This window comes from Anabrus simplex, chromosome 1 (genome assembly GCF_040414725.1).
Source record: "Anabrus simplex isolate iqAnaSimp1 chromosome 1, ASM4041472v1, whole genome shotgun sequence".
Taxonomy (NCBI): Eukaryota; Metazoa; Arthropoda; class Insecta; order Orthoptera; family Tettigoniidae; genus Anabrus; species Anabrus simplex.
Genome location: NC_090265.1, coordinates 1,446,988,381 through 1,447,007,266, shown reverse-complemented (window position 1 = coordinate 1,447,007,266; position 18,886 = coordinate 1,446,988,381). Strand labels below are relative to the sequence as shown.

Below are 18,886 nucleotides of genomic sequence, written 5' to 3'. Positions count from 1 at the left end.
AGTAACTATAATGTCTGTTGAATGATTAAGAGAGAAGGAATACCCACTTGAACATTTGCCCTGTGAATTAGTTAGTTAGCGACGTTGCTCCGAATGTCCTCAACTCTTCGAGAAATTGTTCCCGCGAAAGGGCTGGTAGTATTAATAAATTCAATTTCTTTGGCTGCTACAATTAAACATGATTTAATTAACTCACCATCAGTTTTCCTTCATTGTCTAACAAATTAGCTACTCATAAACTTACTTTAGTTGCAGCCTCATTTTCATTTTTGCAAAGAAACTGCTTTGCAATGAACTACTCCGTTCAAAATTTTCTAATTTGTCTGATCCTGCTTCCCTGTGAGGTGATGGTAGTGATTATTGCTTTAAGAGGAAATGCAACTAGGCAGCTATCCTCTATATAACACTAGGCCTAATCAGAGAAAAAACATGGAACGGATCCGACACTTCGAAAAATAAAGATATCAGCCTAAGGAAGACAAAGGCCATGAAGGGCGTGAAAAGAAAGACTCCCTAGGCCTCGATATCTAGTACCGTCGTAGTCGGAAAAGAACTAGAGTTGACCAATGGAGGTCGGATAGGATAGATACTAGTGAGGAGCCTGGCACAAATAAGTGAAAACAATGCCAGAATTCAGATAAAGGCCCCGTGGTCGCCAACCCATACTCACAAGTTAAAAGCACCTGAGGCCCCTTCTAGTCGCTTCTTACGATAGGCAGGGGATACCGTGGGTGTTATTATAGCATCCCCACCCACATGGCAACCTTCCCTGAGAGTTGAGAATATTGTGAAGAAAGCTTAATCTCGTAATGCCAACGTATACTGCACACTTTTAATAGGCCTACAGCCATATTGTCACTGCACAATAAACACAATGCTTTGCCATCTAAATCGGTAAGGAAATAGTTCTCAGTTTACTCTGTCTTAAAATCATGAAATTCAAGCTCCACATTTATCTTCTTTTGACCGGGCGAGTTGGCCGTGCGGTTAGGGGCGCGCAGCTGTGAGCTTGTTTCCGGGAGATAATGGGTTCGAACTCCACTGTCGGCATTCCTGAAGATGGTTTTCCGTGGTTTCCCATTTTCACACCAGGCAAATGCTGGGGCTGTACCTTAATTAAGGCCACGGCCGCTTCCTTCCCATTCCTAGGCCATTCCTCTCACATCGTCGCCATAAGACCTATCTTTGTCGGTGCGACGTAAAGCAACTAGCAAAAAAAAAAATCTTCTTTTGTGGTTTTGACAGGACATGATGGATATGCACTGGTGTGAAAGCGATACACGTAGCACTCGTAACGTTAAAGGATGATAAATAAACTCCAATTGCCATAAAGCAGCAGGAATAGATAACATTAGACCTAAAATGGGAAGGCAGGAATGAAATGTCTTCATAGAGTAATAGGATTAGCATAGAGTGTTAGTTTGGTAACTTCAGATTGGACAAAATATGTCCTACCATACTCATTGCACCTATTTTCAAGTGCCAAGATACTAGACTGCAGGCTTTCGGCACAATCCGCCATTATGACGGCTAGAAAGGTTTGGACAAACATTTTCCAAGTATCTTAGAATGCTGCTCTTCGCTCTGGTCGTGTTCCTTTGGTTCACACAGGCGTTGTGAATCTTGTCCGCACCTAACTGCATATACTGCAACCGAGCTCGATAGCTGCAGTCGCTTAAGTGCGGCCAGTATCCAGTAATCGGGAGATAGTGGGTTCGAACCCCACTGTTGGCAGCCCTGAAGATGGTTTTCCGTGGTTTCCCATTTTCACACCAGGCAAATCCTGGGGTTGTACCTTAATTAAGGCCACGGCCGCTTCCGTCCCGCTCCCAGCCCTTTCCTGTCCCATCGTCGCCATAAGACATATCTGTGTCGGTGCGACGTAAAGCCAATAGCATATACTGCTATGCTGTGTAAAGGGATTTCTCGCCGACCCTGTTAATAAGAGTGTAGCATGCCTGTCATTGGTTTGACCGCAAAGCTCGCGACTAAGTTTGAATTCTCAGTTCTCTGATATGTATGTCTGGTATTCTGAGCAATAAATACGAGCATTTATTCAATAATTCCAGATATTTATTGCAACTTAACGGCAAAATTCGTCAATGTTAGTTTCAAGGGCAAATGTTAAAGTGTTTGAAGCCTTGCTGTCATGAGGCTAAGGTATTCTATATCGTCCGGTCTACACGACCGCGTCCTTGCTCTTTCTAACCGCATTCGTCTGCGAGCCATGATATACTGTATCTCTAACCTGAAGGTGCAGTAGTGAGGAAATTATGACGCTAAGATTTGCGTCCTCTTATGCAAATCTCCAGATGATTTATAACAGTTGCTGAATACAGTAGCGTGGTCAGTCTTGAAGAGCGTGACGAAATGGAATGCTGTGGAATGAAATAAAGTGTGAAATGTTCTATTAGGACAAAGAAAATAAATTCTAGATGAAGTAGATGAATGTTTTAGATAATATGGAGGAAACAAGAACGATATACAGTAATATGCAGATAGCACAATGTTTATTTTCGTACACTTTCTTAATAATTTGCATTACGTCGCACCGGCACAGCTAGGTCTTATGGCGGTGATGTGATGGGAAAGGGCTAGGAGCGGGAAGGAAGTGACCTTATCCTTAATCAAGGTACGTCCCCAGCATTTACCTAACCATTTTCATGGCTGCCGACAGTGGGATTCGAACCCACTATCAGCCGAATGCAATTTGAAAGCTACGTACCCAAACTAAGATGTTTCTAAACACAGTGGATAATGTAAGGTATTTTTCTAAAGATGGTGTAGAGAGTCGCACTGTAAAATGTGGGCAAAAGTTGATGTAGAATTAAAGATAATAAGTGCTTCAAAAACACGTTGTTACAGAATAATGCTGAATGTTGGTGAGGAAATGCAATATCGAAGCGGAGAGAACAGAATATCTCGCAGAAGACGAATACAAAAGATTGATATCAGATATGAACATGAAACACAGGTTAGAGGAGAAAAGCCATTGCACATATCATATTAGTGACAGTAGATACGTGTTCAGTTCGCTGGGAAGGACATTGGTTCAATTCCCCAACGGGAAGTTTAGTTGCGTTTACTCCAGAAAAATGTTTCGAAAGTCCATTTTTCTAGTCTCAAGCCTCCTAGCTAAATACAAGACACAGTATTATCAGAGACTCATCTCATATTTACACATGAGATTGATACGGATCCAAAACGATACATTATCATCAGTATGAATGACACACTACACTTTCAGTTCGTTAGTAACTCACTCAGCTGTTACGTAAATGGACAAGAACGCAACCGTTACCAACTGCTAGAACTTTCCTGTTGTTAACTTTCAACTAACTTGTTCCACAAGAAAAAATACTGAAGCCTGTTACAATAATATCGCATTAATTCGTTGCGTCTATATACTTTTATTATAGAGCATTTCTTGAGGGTTCAGTCTGTAAACATCTATGAACGAAATATGTGACTATAATTCTTTATTCGAGGTTAACTATGTTGAAGTCTAACCATCTTCCCTTACCAACTGTGACCAGATCCATAACTCTGCTAGTACTTCTCCACTTCCACCACGAAGTCATTTGTTGCAGTGCATCGCTCCTTTAATGTTCCTCTATTCGCAAGTTCCTCTGTCCAGGTGATCACCTTCTGACATCCTTTGACCATGGTCGCATGAGTGTAAAACTCTTCTCTCCTTGTCAGATCCTTGCCGCGAAGATTGCGGTCAGTTAAATTGGCGCTGGTCTCAGCCATTCCGTACGGCTATCGGATTTGGGAAACACACAGGAACTGATAGAGTTGGAAGACGACGAAGACTCACGTGCCATTGAATCATGTCTTCAAGAGTCTGGCTCCTTGGCTGAATGGTCAGAACAGTGGCCTTTGGTTCATAGGATCTTGGGTTCGAGTCCAGGTAGGGAAGACTCGGAGACTTCTACACTTCTCATCTTCTACATACAACACACCGCACAATGGAACACCACAGAAACACGCAATTGTGAATACATTCTTACACATAGGGTTGGTGTCGGGAAGGGCATTCGGCTGTTAAACTGATCCAAATCCACGTCAAGTGTCACCCCAATAAAATTATAGAAGAAAATAGACTCATGACTACAAGAACTGACTCATCAGTACCTATCAATTTCCTTCCTATTAAAACACTTGAAAAATAGTGGGTGGACAGCAATGTACGTGTGGCTTACTCCTGATTGCAGGTAGCGCAGTATGTATATGCAGGTGTTATGAAAATCAAGAGAGAGCCGGGCTGAGTGGCTCAGACAGGTGAGACACCGGCCTTCTGACCCCAACTTGGCAGGTTCGATCCTTGCTCAGTACGGTGGTATTTAAAGGTAGGCTACTCAAATACGTCTGCCTCGTATCTGTAGATTTACTGGCACGTGAAGGAACACCTGCGGGACAGAATTCCGGCACCTCGGCGTCTCCGAAAACCGAAAACAGTAGTTAGTGGACGTAAAGCCAATAATACTATTATCTGAAAATCATGAGCACTCATAAGTATCCAACGATTAGTGTTTCTCCTCACTCCACTTCTCTCCTTATAGTCCTTCGCGTCTTATTACACCTTACCATACGTGTGGCAGTAGTGTTCCTGCAGTGAGGACAACTAAACCATAGTTACGAGTACTGTTTAACATTGTGCAAGCGACTCTCATCAGTTTGCTCTACATGTAGCCTATGCCACTGGTACTAGCAATGCTCCTTACTGTAAAATATTTAAGTTTACGAACCTATATTTATAAATTATTATACATAAGGAAGAAATTATAAACGAAGGAGTCTTGGTTTGTCTTTTCGATCCGCAACATAGAAGTTCCCGTCCTTGAGTCAAATATTCGTCCAAATTTTGTGAGATACGGTACCAATTTGTTAAAACACGCTGCTGAAATACACAATTGTTGCTATGTCTTCTGTTTCTATAAAAAACCCAGTGTACGCTAATACCACAAAGTTCTCTAAATAAATCACCGAAAATTATACCATGCTTGTGTCTTTACGTCGCACCGACACAGATAGGTCTCATGGCGACGGTGGGAGAGGAAAGGCCGAGGAGTTGGAAGGAAGCGACCGTGGCCTTAATTAAGGTACAGCCCCAGCATTTTCCTGGTGTGAAAATGGGAAACCACGGGAAACCATCTTCAGGGCTGCCGAGCGTGGGATTTGAACCCACTATCTCCCGGATGCAAGCTCACAGCCACGCGCCCCTAACCGCACGGCAAACTCGCCCAGTATGCTTGAAATAAAACAAAAACGTGAACAAATACTTAGACACTTCGAGAGAATCAATTTTATGGTTATACATTAATAAGCTATGAAACTAGCAGAGTGAGCGTGGTACGGTTATGGAGTGTAGCTCTGCATTCGGGAGACGAGTGGGTTCGAACCCCACCGTCGGCTGTCCTGAGAATGGGTTTCTGTTGTTTCCCATTTTTACTTCCAGGCAAATGCTGGGGCAGTCCTGTTCATAGGCTACACCGTCCACCTCCTTGCCCAATTTCATTCACCGTCAGTCATTTCATCTTCATTAGCTCGTCAACTGAGATTGTCGTCAGGAAGGGCATCTGGCCGTTAAAACATACCAAAAATTTCATCTCATCTCATCTCATCCCCGACCCCGTACCAGGAAACGAAACTAAGAGTTCGACATACGAGACGGATACTGAGAAGATACGAAAATTACACAACAACGGACTTAACAAAACAACATATGTAAGATTCTAAAACTTCGGTCTACAAAACCAAGCAATATGACCACGAGACACTCCAATATCGACAGGCTGAACAGCAGTCGCATTGGCAGGCTGCGGCTCAAAATAAGCCGTGTGTGCAGGAGGAATTACTATTCGGTTCGAAAGATTCTAAAGCAGCTCAGTAGCGACCACTCACGGAATTTGTAAGAAACAAATATTTTCAGATGATCTGTTTTAACTTATTTAACCAGAGAACCTACAAAAATAAACATGTCGCTGAGCTGCTAAACAGAAAGATTATTTTATGAGGAGTACATCTCATAGTTCTGTATTAATTAAATAAATTGTCCTGAAATAACTTCTGAAGAACCGAAATTAGGGAAAAGAGAACAGTAATGTTCCTTTATACCCATTTTCGTAACCGGAGAGTGAGATCTGCTTACAATAGACTGACAAATAGCACCCTCCAAAAATCCTAGATTGGAATCCCAGTATTGACACTGGCAATATTTACAGTCGCTTTACGTGGTTCTTCTAAATACAATCCAGGTATAACTGATATATTAGTTATTCCACATTCTAGGTATACATAGGTGTGACACTAAAATAAATCTCATTATAATAGAAGTTACAAGACAGTTTCCTTGTTAGTACACTAAACTGATGACCAAAATGTCTGCACCTCCTCACAAAGCAACAATGTCTACTACTTACGGTGAGAATTTTCCGTCTGTTATCGCGTGGCGTTTCTAGGAGGCGTAATCGCAGCTGGCAATAAGGAGAAATAAAGCTTGTGGTTTTAAGTGGCTGTCGATATCGCGATCTTAGGCATGAAAACTCCACTTTTAAATGAAATACGAATCACACGGAGATTACTTTCCAACCAAACAATTCTGCATGCATTGGCCAAGAAGAAACTGATCACAGTCTTCAGGAAAGTATTATCCCCTCATATGACTGAAGTTGCAAAGGAGAAGAAAGCAAATCCAAGGATGATCGAAATTGGATTCCGTCACATGCACAGTAAATAAATAAATATACATACATGTTTATGCATGGTGTGCCTGTTGGTATTCAATCTGCAATCCTCGAAATAAACATTTCCCTAATTTCATAGGAAGTGAGTTAAGTGCTACCAATATAACGAAGTTATAGGCCAGTAGATATTTTTCATTATGTAAAGAATTATCCCAGTAGAAGGGAGATCCAGTGGGAGGAGGTAGACGTCACTGGTAAGTACGCCGTCGTCAGTTTGGAGTGCGTGAAGATGGGCGGCCCGCCCAGGTAACACGGTGGCCTAGACAGACCCGCGAGGGTCGCACGCCAAGGCTAGCTCGCTGACTCGGCTATATAAGAGAGCGGAACCAACGGTGGATACTCAGTCGACATTCTCCAGAACCAGCCCCACAGCGCACCATCATGTACAGGCTTGTAAGTAGAGTTCATTCACATCTCATATCTGTGTCCTATCCTCATCCTCTCTGTGTCATCAAGTGCACATTCATTCATTCTTGTGCTATCTTCTCTATATCTTTATCACAGCAGAACATTAGCATAATAGAGTTTTAATTTTCTTACGTGTATGTAGCTACAATATTACAGAAAATTGTTCTACACCTCACAGTTTAGTAGGCTCTAAGTATATACAGGCCACTTGTGCTTACTCCTTATGAGACGAAAAATATGGCGTAGAACAGCTCATGCAACTTTTGAAACATTTTAAATAAGACGCCTCTGATTCGATACGATGTGGCAGTTTACTCTTCAAGGTACTTCTAATAAAATTTCATCACGTAATGGAAGTCTAACAGCATTGACAGTGACATATATTAGATTTTCCCATCCATCTCTTTTATATAAACTCAAAGATACGTAAAAATTATTTGTGGTTAAGACTATACATTAGTATGATTTGAATAGTCGTAACTCATAGTCTTCAATTTCTGCTATGACACATCTGTATCCGCATTGCCAACACTAACTCTCTGTTAACAAATAATTGAATTTTACTGGGTTTTCCTTACAATAATTAGCCTACATGTTTCGTCTCTATGACTGATAAAGTTGGAAGTTTATGTGAAAAGTGAACACGTATCGACGTAAAGAACATAAGCGATGTAAAGTACATACGACACTGAACTTTGTATAGGAGAATATCCGAATAATTGAATCAATAGTGTTTGCGGTTTCTGGTTTCACAGTGAACATGGGCTATTATTATTATTATTATTATTATTATTATTATTATTATTATTATTATTATTATTATTATTATTATTATTATTATTATTATTGTAGTTCTTGGGTACGAAGTACAGGTTGAAACACCCCAAGTTGCTTTCCCCGTTCACAAGCTCTACGCCATGCTATAGGCAACCTGCAAAGCACACTTTCACTGAGGACGGAACTTCAGCCTTGCCGCAGAGAACGACAGTATTGAACACGCGTATCCTTTATAACAGTCATGAAACTAAGCCCCTGTATTGTGGTTTTGACAGAATAATTTATTGCTGAATCGTTCATGTGTGATTGGTGGTTATTGTAGAAATTCTTATTCAGAGCGTGTTACTATGTAGCAGGAGAAATCTATTATTATAATATTACAGTAGACAAGATAGTCTTATGATCAGATAACGTAGTGTAATATGGATGGTGTGTCTTTTTATCAAGTAAATTAAAGTATCCTAGCTCCTGCAAGCAATTGCGGCTCGACTCCTCAAGCTAGACAAATGCTCAATCTAATGATGCCACGGGCATCACTGAGGAGTAGTCTTCACAAAACATGTCGCATGTCTAACCAGTCCTACTATATTCAGGTATCATGTAACCTAATTTAAAGAAATACTTTGTTACTGATTATGGAATTTAATTTCCGAAAACTTAGAAATGTAATTTGTGCTGATATGGACTGTTTTTAAACACTTTTTTTTACAATTGGCTTTACGTCGCACCGACACAGATATGTCTTATTGCGACGATGGGACAGGAAAGGGCTAGAAATCGAAAGGAGGCAGCCGTGGCCTTAATTAAGGTACAGAACCAGCATTTTCCTGGTGTGAAAATGGGAAACCACGGAAAACCATCTTCAGGGCTGCCGACAGTGGGGTTCGAACCCACTATCTCCCGAATACTGGATACTGGCCGCACTTAAGCGACTGCAGCTATTGAGCTCGGTTTTTCTAATCACTGAATTGTATAGTCACTGAAGAGGCTTAGCGGGGAAATTAAGAGTCATTTGTCTCACTGAGCCAGAAGATGACGTCGTCGTTCATCAGTTTACCAAGCTTACGGAATTATTATTATTATTATTATTATTATTATTATTATTATTATTATTATTATTATACAAGTTGTTTTATATCACCCTGACACGGAGAGACTTTCATGTCCACGCCCTTCGTGGCCCTTGTCCTTCTTTGGCCGATACCTTCATTTTTCGAAGTATCGGATCCCTTCCACGTTTTCTCTCTAATCAGTGTTATATAGAGTATGGCTGCCTAGTTCCTCTTAAAAGAATAATCACCACCACCACCACACCACTCTTATTGCGACGATAGGACAGGAAAGTGTTAGGACTGGAAAGGAAGTAAACATTGCGAAAATAGGAAAGCTCTGAAAACCATCTTCGGGGTTGCCGACAGTGGAATTCGAATCCACTATGTCCCGAAATAATCTCATACAGGCTGAATGGCTCAGGTGGTAGAGCGCTGACGTTTAGAGTGCAACTTGGCAGGATCAATCTCGGCTCAGTCCGGTGGTATTTCAAAGTGGTGGGATATAGTATCCTCGTGTCGGTAGATTTATCGGCACGTAAAGTTACTCCTGAGGAATTAAATTCTGGCACTTCATCGTATCCGAAAACGGTAAAGTCTAGTCAGTGTGACGTAAAACCAAAGGCATCTTCCAGCTAGTTAATAAAACTAAAAGAATGAAATTCACTAATGACCACTTCACCTACGAGATTTTATACCTATTACATAAATTACATAAATTTCGCGTCTGTTGCTCTACCAATTGAAATCGGGAGGTTTTGGGTTCGGATCCCACTAGTGTCTGGTTGGCCTTTTTTGTTCTGTACTTAACATCTCTTCAACACGTACTAAATGTGCGTAACACGACTTAATAGTCTGAAAATCGATTCCGATTATAATGCGGTCGTGAAAATTAAATATTCATTAACCTCGAGTAGTATTTATTTACAGCTCTTTCAGAAGTAAAATAATTAATAAAAACTACACTGTTGTGACATAAATCCATTACTTAACACGAGTTATGTGCGCTCAAGTGCCCATTACAATCTATTAAGTAACGAGCTCATGCCTGTGATGACCCCTGATGCAATAAATTAAATTTAAGAAAAGATACTCCTGAAGATATAAATTAGTGAAGTGCATTAATGATATTTTCCATTTATTCGCACTTTATCGCAGGTTTTTTGACGTATCAGCCTACACATTCAAGTTTATTTAATCATTCTTAAATGCTTTGTACACTTCCATTCATAAGTGAGTGCACTCGAGGATATAATCACCGCCGTGATTACGGGGCGATTTGGCCGTGCGCTAGGGGCGCGCAGCTGAGAGCTATGCATCCGGGAGATAGTGGGTTCGAGCCCCACTGTCGGCAGCCCTGAAGATGGTTTACCTTGGTTTCCCATTTTCACATCAGGCAAATGCTGGAACTGCTCCCTAATTAAGGCCACGGGCGATTCCATCCCTCTTCAAGGCCTTTCCTATCCCACCGTCGCCATAACACCTATCTGTATTGGTGCGACGTAAAGCGTGATTGGCAGGTATCTAACGCATCAGTTAATCACCAACGGGTATGAAAGAAATAATATTATCATAGTTGGGAAAATGTGTCCAGTTTATAGCTTCTCTTGCTTACGTTTCTCTACCACCATCGCGTTGTTGTTGTTGTCATTATCACCTCGTTTGGAGAAGTAGGCATCAAATACGAATTCCGTTGGAATGTATGTGTGTTTAATAAACTTGGGCCATTGCCAAGCGCGTTTCTGTCATTAATTAGAGCTACAAGTAGAAATTCTGTCCCGAGACATGGCTGACGTGAGTGTAGGATGTAGATTTTATGGCACTGCATTCAAAATAATTACCCAAAATTTCCATTCCTATATATCAGACCATTAAAACTTAATATACTTAGTCTTCTCATCATAATGAGCAGAGACTAGATAGGAGTAGGTTTGTCTCCGCATCTTGACCATAAGAGCACAGCTATTTAATTATGTGTTCTCATATGACCGTATAGTCCAATTATAGAGCAACATATTCTTCTGCAGTGCCTGAAGATATTTACATACAAAAACGCCTGCTTGTAGGAAATAAGTCCTTTGTTATGTCTCCTCTGTCTTCCGCAGCGAGTCCGCGGTTGTCCTCAAATATGTCCATACGATTATGATAGATTTCCTCCATAATGAGTGATCCAAGCTAAATAATCCCAAATATATAATTTGATTTTATTTTTAGGTTAGCTTTTACAACATATTTATAACATTCCTTTGTCCTCCTCTCATTATACTCGTAGTAGCACGAAAAGCTGTTGGGACTGCGTACGATGTCACAAGCCAAGGTTCAAGAATGCTATTCTGAGAATATTCAGTGTACTTCAAGGATGAGTGTACAACAGCAACGATATTGAGTTGAGGTTAACGTGGGAACTGTTCCCTGCACTTATGTGCTTTTTTTCTAATGCTATTTGTTCGGGGCGTCAACCTAGAAAGATCTTTTGCCCCTTCTTGCACCATACAACATGAACCGGCGTGTATTTGGATATTGTGGAAGTGTAAAGTGTAGAATGTGAGGAAAGGAACATTAAGGACGACACAAACCCCCTGACCACGTCGGGAATCGAACCCGGGGCCGCCGGGTGACAGGCGGACGTGTTTTCCCCTACACCGCGGGGCCGTAGTGCAGTTATGTGCTAATTTTCAGCCGTAAGAATGAAGTGGTCCGCCTCTGTGGTGTAGTGGTTAGCGTGATTAGCTGCCACCCCCGGAGGCCCGGGTTCGATTCCCGGCCCTGCCACGAAATTTGAAAAGTGGTACGAGGGCTGGAACGGGGTCCACTCAGCCTCGGGAGGTCAACTGAGTAGAGGTGGGTTCGATTCCCACCTCAGCCATCCTGGAAGTGGTTTTCCGTGGTTTCCCACTTCTCCTCCAGGCGAATGCCGGGATGGTACCTAACTTAAGGCCACGGCCGCTTCCTTCCCTCTTCCTTGCCTATCCCTTCCAATCTTCCCATCCCTCCACAAGGCCCCTGTTCAGCATAGCAGGTGAGGCCGCCTGGGCGAGGTACTGGTCATACTCCCCAGTTGTATCCCCGACCAAGAGTCTGAAGCTCCAGGACACTGCCCTTGAGGCGGTAGAGGTGGGATCCCTCGCTCAGTCCGAGGGAAAAACCGAACCTGGAGGGTAAACAGATGATGATGATGATGATGATGATGAAGAATGAAGTGGCTCTTGCAGGACGGGTGCATTCCTACGTATCTATGCTGTAGAAGAAAGTAGAGACTTGCCCATGAGCATTTGAAACATGGTAACATTTTATTAAAAGTAATAATTTATTGAAGAACAGGTGAAAATCTGAAGTTAGAAAATTATTATTGCTAAAGGAGGCCACTCAATATTGTCTGATTCCGAATATCCAACGACACACTCCCGTACAGGCATTCGCAGTCATATAAATGCTAGTGCAATATAATTCCTTACTCCAAGTCCTTATATAACCTTACCAGTGATTTTCCTACGTAATACTACTACAGATACCACAATGACACAGCTTTTATCATATATATACCCATTAGAAGATGTGAGTATGAGATATCCCTACTCTAAAATAAAGTAGTTCCCGAATTACTGATACACGGTATTCCTCCAACTGACACTGAGTAATGTAGACCTACATTAAGATGAAATTAAGAGAGATTGAATATTTCAGGTTGTGCTCTTCGCGTTAGCAGCCTCGTCGTTCGCTCAGTACGTCCATAACGCCCAGAACGCTGCCATCTTGAGCGAGCAGCGCTACCTGTCTGGTGACGGCACTTTCGGCGCCGCCTATAGCCAGGAGGACGGAGTTGAGTTCAAGGAGGAGTCCGACGGAGAAGGTAACCGTCGAGGTAGCTACAGCTACGTGGACCCCAATGGTCAGCGCCGGACCATCTCCTACACAGCTGGAAAGGATGGGTTCCGCGCTACAGGCGATCATCTGCCGGTTCCACCCCCTGCTCCCGCCCAACCTCTCCCTGTAGCCCCACAGCCCCAATACCAGCCCCTTCCTCAATACAATCCTCCCCCAACCCAACAGTATCAGGCTCAGCCCCAGTACAACCCTCCTCAGCCCCAGTACAACCCTCCTCAGCCCCAATACAACCCCCCTCAAAGCCAGTACAACCCCCAGACCTACTATAACCCCCCACAGCCTCAGTACAATGCTATCCCCCACTACAGCACCACCACTCCACCACCTCACAGGTTCTTTCCTCCCGGTAAGCTGAATCTCAATAGGACACCCGACGGTTTCAGCTACACCTTCAACAAGAGCTGAACTAACCCTAACACCCCTAGTCTTAATATTCCTACAACTATCTATTTTAAATAAACATTAATTATTTAAGTTTCAAATATTTGTTTGTTTTCTCCCATCCTATCTGCACATCATGGTAGAAAAGAGTACTTCAACACTGAGCAGTTGTTTTGCATGGCGGGTCGTGAGGTCGTCACAGTTGTCTATGTCCATAAAATGACTGGAATACGGTAATTTCAAGGAATTTTTAAATAAATATAAGACAATCCGTATAGTGAAAACTGCCTGTGGTCTTCTCACGGCAAAAATCTTTACGAACACAGCAGCGTCGGCCGATCGAAATGTGTAGGAAAAGATGCGGCGGGTGTTTACAAAGGACGTATATTGACCTTCTCCTAACAACATTTCATAAGGAAACCTCAGGCGATATATGTACTTTGAACATCTCGCTGTCTTACCCATATCTGACGACAAGCAGCCGCCGTTAATGAAGGCAGGTTGACTACAACTTTAAGTGAACAATTACAACGATGGAGAACAAGTCAGCACATAAAATGATAGTAAGCAGATATTCATACATCACTCTTCTCACCTCGATTGCTTTTATGATGTGGCATACACAAAACCTAGAAGTTACGATACATAACTTGTTCAGATCCAGAGAGACTTTGAAGCGTTTATTAGCTTTAACTCTTGTTGGCGGCGGGCAGTGTATCAAAATATTTTGTTTTATGACAACAGCGTACAACACAACATATTCAAGTGCAAAAATAATGTCAGGGGCGTACTATGAACTCAGGATCAGGATGACTGAATAACAAGATTTTCCTCGTAAGAATTACAATAAAAAAAAGATGTAATGAAGCCAAGCTTCATTTGTGAGGTCTCCATGAGTTTTGTGTTGGAGGTAAGTAACGGCTTGTGACGTGGCCTTCCTATATGGATCACGCAGACCTTGAGAAAGTAACATGATGTTTTTGTTTATTGGCTGGAATCCGTCAGGGTCGCCAAGCTCGTATAGCAGCATGGGCTGGACAGCCTCTGATTTGCCACACCCAGACTGATCTAACTTCCACACTGACCTTGAAGCACATGCGTGGTGGTCTTGAACCGACGACCCTCAAGGTAGTGATGAATATACAGCAATGAGTGAGATGACGGGTGTGGCGGAAGTTGGAACCCAGAATGCAAGCAAGAAACAGGTGGGCCGTCGCACGAGCTCCAATACCCGTCGTGCCTACATTCTCGCTGTTTCTTTCGCTCATTGACTAAAGAGATAATAGTCATCACACTCATAAATGATTTGAATCCTATGAAGGCCCTTGCAGGAGAGGAAGATAACGGCTTCAACTATTCGTAACCTTTGCAATGAATGGGGGCTGCCTGGCCGAGGCGATAAAGGCGTGCTCGGTTCGCCCGGAAGGACGTGGGTTCGAATCCCCGTCAGGAAGTCGTAAAATTTAAGAAACGAGATTTCCACTTCCGGAGGTGCATATGGCTCTGAGGTTCACTCAGCCTCCACCAAAAATGAGGGGCAAAGGTGGCCGGGCGCAGAGCTAACCTCTATACCCCATCATGTGCCGAGGTTAACAATGGTGGAAGCCTTTACCTTCCGCTCCTCCAAGGGGCTTCATGGCCTGTACGAAGGTGACTTTGCTTTGCTTTGTTGCAATGAATGGAAACAAGTAGTTTTCTATTTGCCCAACCCCCTCTACTCCCCAAGAATTAACCTGGTAATTTGTGTGGAAATCACTTTCTAATTATGTCGTCTTCTCGATGGTGAATCAAACCCACGCCCCAGGGACTCTGAACTTTGGAGCGTGGGTTGCGACCAGGGGGCCCTTAGCTGAGTCCTGGCATTGCTTCCACTTACTTGTGCCAGGCTCCTCACTTTCATCTGTCCTATCCGACCTCCCTTGGTCAACTCTTGTTCTTTTCCGACCCCGACGGTATTAGGTTCCCGAGGCCTAGGGAGTCTTTCATTTTCACGCCCTTCGTGGCCCTTGTCTTACTTTGGCCGATAGCTTCATTTTTCGAAGTGTCGGACCCCTTCCATTTTTCCCTCTGGTTAGAGTTATATAGAGGATGGTTGCCTAGATGTACTTCCTCTTAAAACAATTATCACCACCACCACCACCACCCATCAAACCCACGTCCTTTCGGGTGTATCAAACTAGGCGAAGTCCCTTAAAACTTGAAGGGTTCATAGATGTCGTGGTCATGAACAATGTATAGCTTTCCTCCTTCTTTTATTCCAAGCAGTTTAACATCGCACTAACACGAGTAGATTTGGGGTGACACTGGAATAAGCAAGCGATACAAATGGGCAGGTAGCTTCCATGGCTTGCATCCAGGAGATAGAGGGTTACTGTCGGCAGCCCTGAAGATGGTTTTCTGTGGTTTCCCATTTCACACCAGGCAAATGCTGAAGTTGTACCTTAATTAAGGACACGGTCGCTTTCTTCCCATCCCTAGACCTTTCCTATCCCATCGTCGACGTAAGACGTATCTGTGTCGGTACGACGTAGAGCAAATTGTAAAAAACAAACAAAACAGTCCATGACCTTAATAAGGTAAAGCCGCAGCATTTTTCCTGACGTTAAATTGGAATAGAATGGGAAGGTATGTTGAGAGCTGCGAAGGTGGAGCTCAAACCCATCATCTCCCGAAGTAAGCTCATAGGTACACGACTTTTATCACGTTGCCAACATGCTCGGTTCTTCTTTATTCCGAGCCTTAGTGTTCTTGACTTCACTCTCGGACTTCGCGAGGAACTGCAACTTTACGACAGCCTATTATTTTATCGACGTTGACTAGAGAAGGGCCTTACAGAGAGAAAGGAGAGCGATCATATGTTATGAGTAAGTCACCAAACGACAATTCGCTTGACGGAAAGGAAACGGGAACTATTTAAACATGTGTTCGAGGACGACATTGTGCGGAATCAATGTCAAACAGTCATTAACGATCTGCAGTTGGGGCTGTCACCCACGTGGCAGATTCCCCATCGTTTGTTTACCAACTCTTTCCTTAAATTATATCAAAGAAATTCGAAGTTTATCAAACATCTCCAACGGGCGAGTTGGCCGTGCGGTTAGGGGCGCGCAGCTGTGAGCTCGCATCCGGCAGGTAGTGGATTCGAATCCCACTGTCGGCAGCCCTGAAGATGGTTTTCCGGGGTTTCCCATTTTCACATCAGGCAAATGCTGGGGCTGAACCTGTATTAAGTCCACGGCCGCTTCCTTCCCATTCCTAGGCCTTTCCTGTCCCATCGTCGTCATAAGACCTGTCTGCGTCGGTGCGACGTAAAGCAAATAGCAATATATATATATATATATCAAACATCTCTCTTGAAAATCATTCAAATCCTTATTTCATCTTCCTATAAACGATTATTTTCTTCAATTATTCCTATTCACTTCCAACTTTATGTTCACATCATGATCACTCCTACTTGTTTGCTATTGACTTTACGTCGCACCAATACAAGTAGGTATTATGGCAACGATGGGATAGGAAAGGGTTGGGAGTGGGAAGGAAGCGGCCGTGGCCTCAATTAAGGTACAGCCCCAGGATTTTCCTGGCATGAAAATGGGAAACCATGGAAAACCATGTTCAGGACTGCCGACATTGGGATTCGAACCCGCTATCTCCCGGATGCAAGCTCACAGTTGCGCTCCCCTAACCGCACGGTCAACTCGCCCGGTTTTCCTACTTGTAAAAACTTAACTCAAGCTTATTCGTCTACTAATGTCATTGTAAGCCGTCTCTCCACTGACAGCTCGGAACATTTCTCTTAGTCGAGCATCTCGTCTCCTTACTCCCAAGTCTTCCCAGCACAAAGTGTGCAACATTTTTGTAACAGTCTTCGTTTGTCGGAAATCTCCAAGAACAAATCGTGCTGCTTTCCTTTCGACTTTTACCAGTTCTCGAATCAAGTAATCTTGATTATTGTCTCTTACACTGGAACCATACTCAAATGATTGCCTTACCAGTGGCTTATATGCCCTCTACTTTACATCCTTACTACTGTCCATAAATGCCCTCATAAACCAATGAAGGGATATGTAAGCTTTATTTACAATCCCATTCATATGATTACCTCCATAAAGATCTTTCCTTACATTAACACGTAAGTACTTACAGTGATTTCCATGAGTTACTGTCACCCCATCAACACAGTAATTAAAACTAAGAGGACTTTTCCTCTTAATGCGAACCAATCTACAATACCTCCCGATTCATGGATAGAGGTCCTCGTGAAAAGCACTTAAATACGTTTAAACATTCTCAAACATCTCTATGAAGAAGAAAAGAAAAACTAAATTTATAAAAACCACCAGAATGATTGTGAGTCAAAATAGATCAATAAATGTGTATGCTGTTGAGTACTCAGTTTGAAGGCTGGCTGGATCCTCAATAGTCCTGTCGTCAGCTTTCATAGATGGCCTAGGCATCACTGGAGAGGTGTACTGAGGAAATGAGGAGTGAGGTAGTTTTCCGTTGCTTTCCTCGCCGAATCAGACGTTCATATTACATATCAGTCCACTAAGCCCACTGAAATGCATGTCCGACTCGTTGGCTGAATGATCAGCGTACTGGCCTTCGGTTCAGAGGGTCCCGGGTTCGATTCCCGGCCGGGTCGGGGATTTTAACCTTAATTGGTTAATTCCAATGGCCCGGGAGCTGGGCGTTTGTGCTGTCCCCAACATCCCTGCAACTCACACACAACACTATCCTCCACCACAATAACACGCAGTTACCTACATATGACAGATGCCGCCCACCCTCAGCGGAGGGTCTGCCTTACAAGGGCTGCACTCGGCTAGAAATAGCCACACGAAATTATTATACTGAAATGCATGCCTAATCTATGAGCAACATTTTCACATCATTCGTAACAGGGACTGACTGCCTGAGGAATGGCATTACTAACATAGCTCATACCTCAGTTACTTTCATATGGCAAACCCAAGGATGACTGAGACAGGTCAATTAAAGTAACAAATTTGTTCTAGCCCACCAGAAGACGTGAAATACTTAAAGCAGATATTAAGACCTCGGCAAAATTATTGCACCCCCTGTCGGAAAGGTTCTGGAATGAAGAAAAGCTACCAGCTGAATGGAAGAAAGGCCTGATTGTTAAGATACCAAAGAAAGGGGATATTACTGTGATAACTGGAGGGGAATTACTTTGTTGTTGGTACCAAGTAAGGTGCTTTCAAGGATCATTTTAGAGCGGACGAAGGATGTTGTAGAATTGCGCCTTAGAAGGGAACAGGCTGGTTTTCGTAAACACCGTAGCTGTGTCGATCTCATAAACACTCTGAGAACCATCTTGGAACAAAGTGCAGAATCGCAGAACACCTCTACTTGACTTTCATTGATTTTGAGAAGGCCTTCGACTCTGTGAATAGAAGTTATGTGGCAAACACTTGCAGAATATGGTATACCACAAAAGATTCTGAATATTATAAAGGATATGTACGAGGGTTATAAATGTCAGTTTCTGCATATGGGAGATCTTACTGACCTCGGGAGTTCAACAGGGCTGTATTCTTTCTCCGACGCTTTTCCTACTTGTGCTGGATAGTGTGCTCAGGAGAGTGTATCGAAGTCGGAAAAGGGGATCCA

The 18,886-nt window shown here is 42.9% G+C and overlaps 1 protein-coding gene across 1 annotated transcript; it reads left to right on the top strand.

The window, feature by feature from the left end:
* The first annotated feature begins 7,100 nt into the window (after positions 1-7,100).
* Positions 7,101-13,301, top strand: Cpr100A (Cuticular protein 100A). Its single transcript, XM_067153123.2, has 2 exons — positions 7,101-7,142; positions 12,668-13,301. Exons 1-2 carry the CDS (start codon positions 7,131-7,133, stop codon positions 13,271-13,273), a joined length of 618 nt encoding a protein of 205 aa, XP_067009224.1. The 5' UTR covers positions 7,101-7,130; the 3' UTR covers positions 13,274-13,301.
* Positions 13,302-18,886: the final 5,585 nt, after the last annotated feature.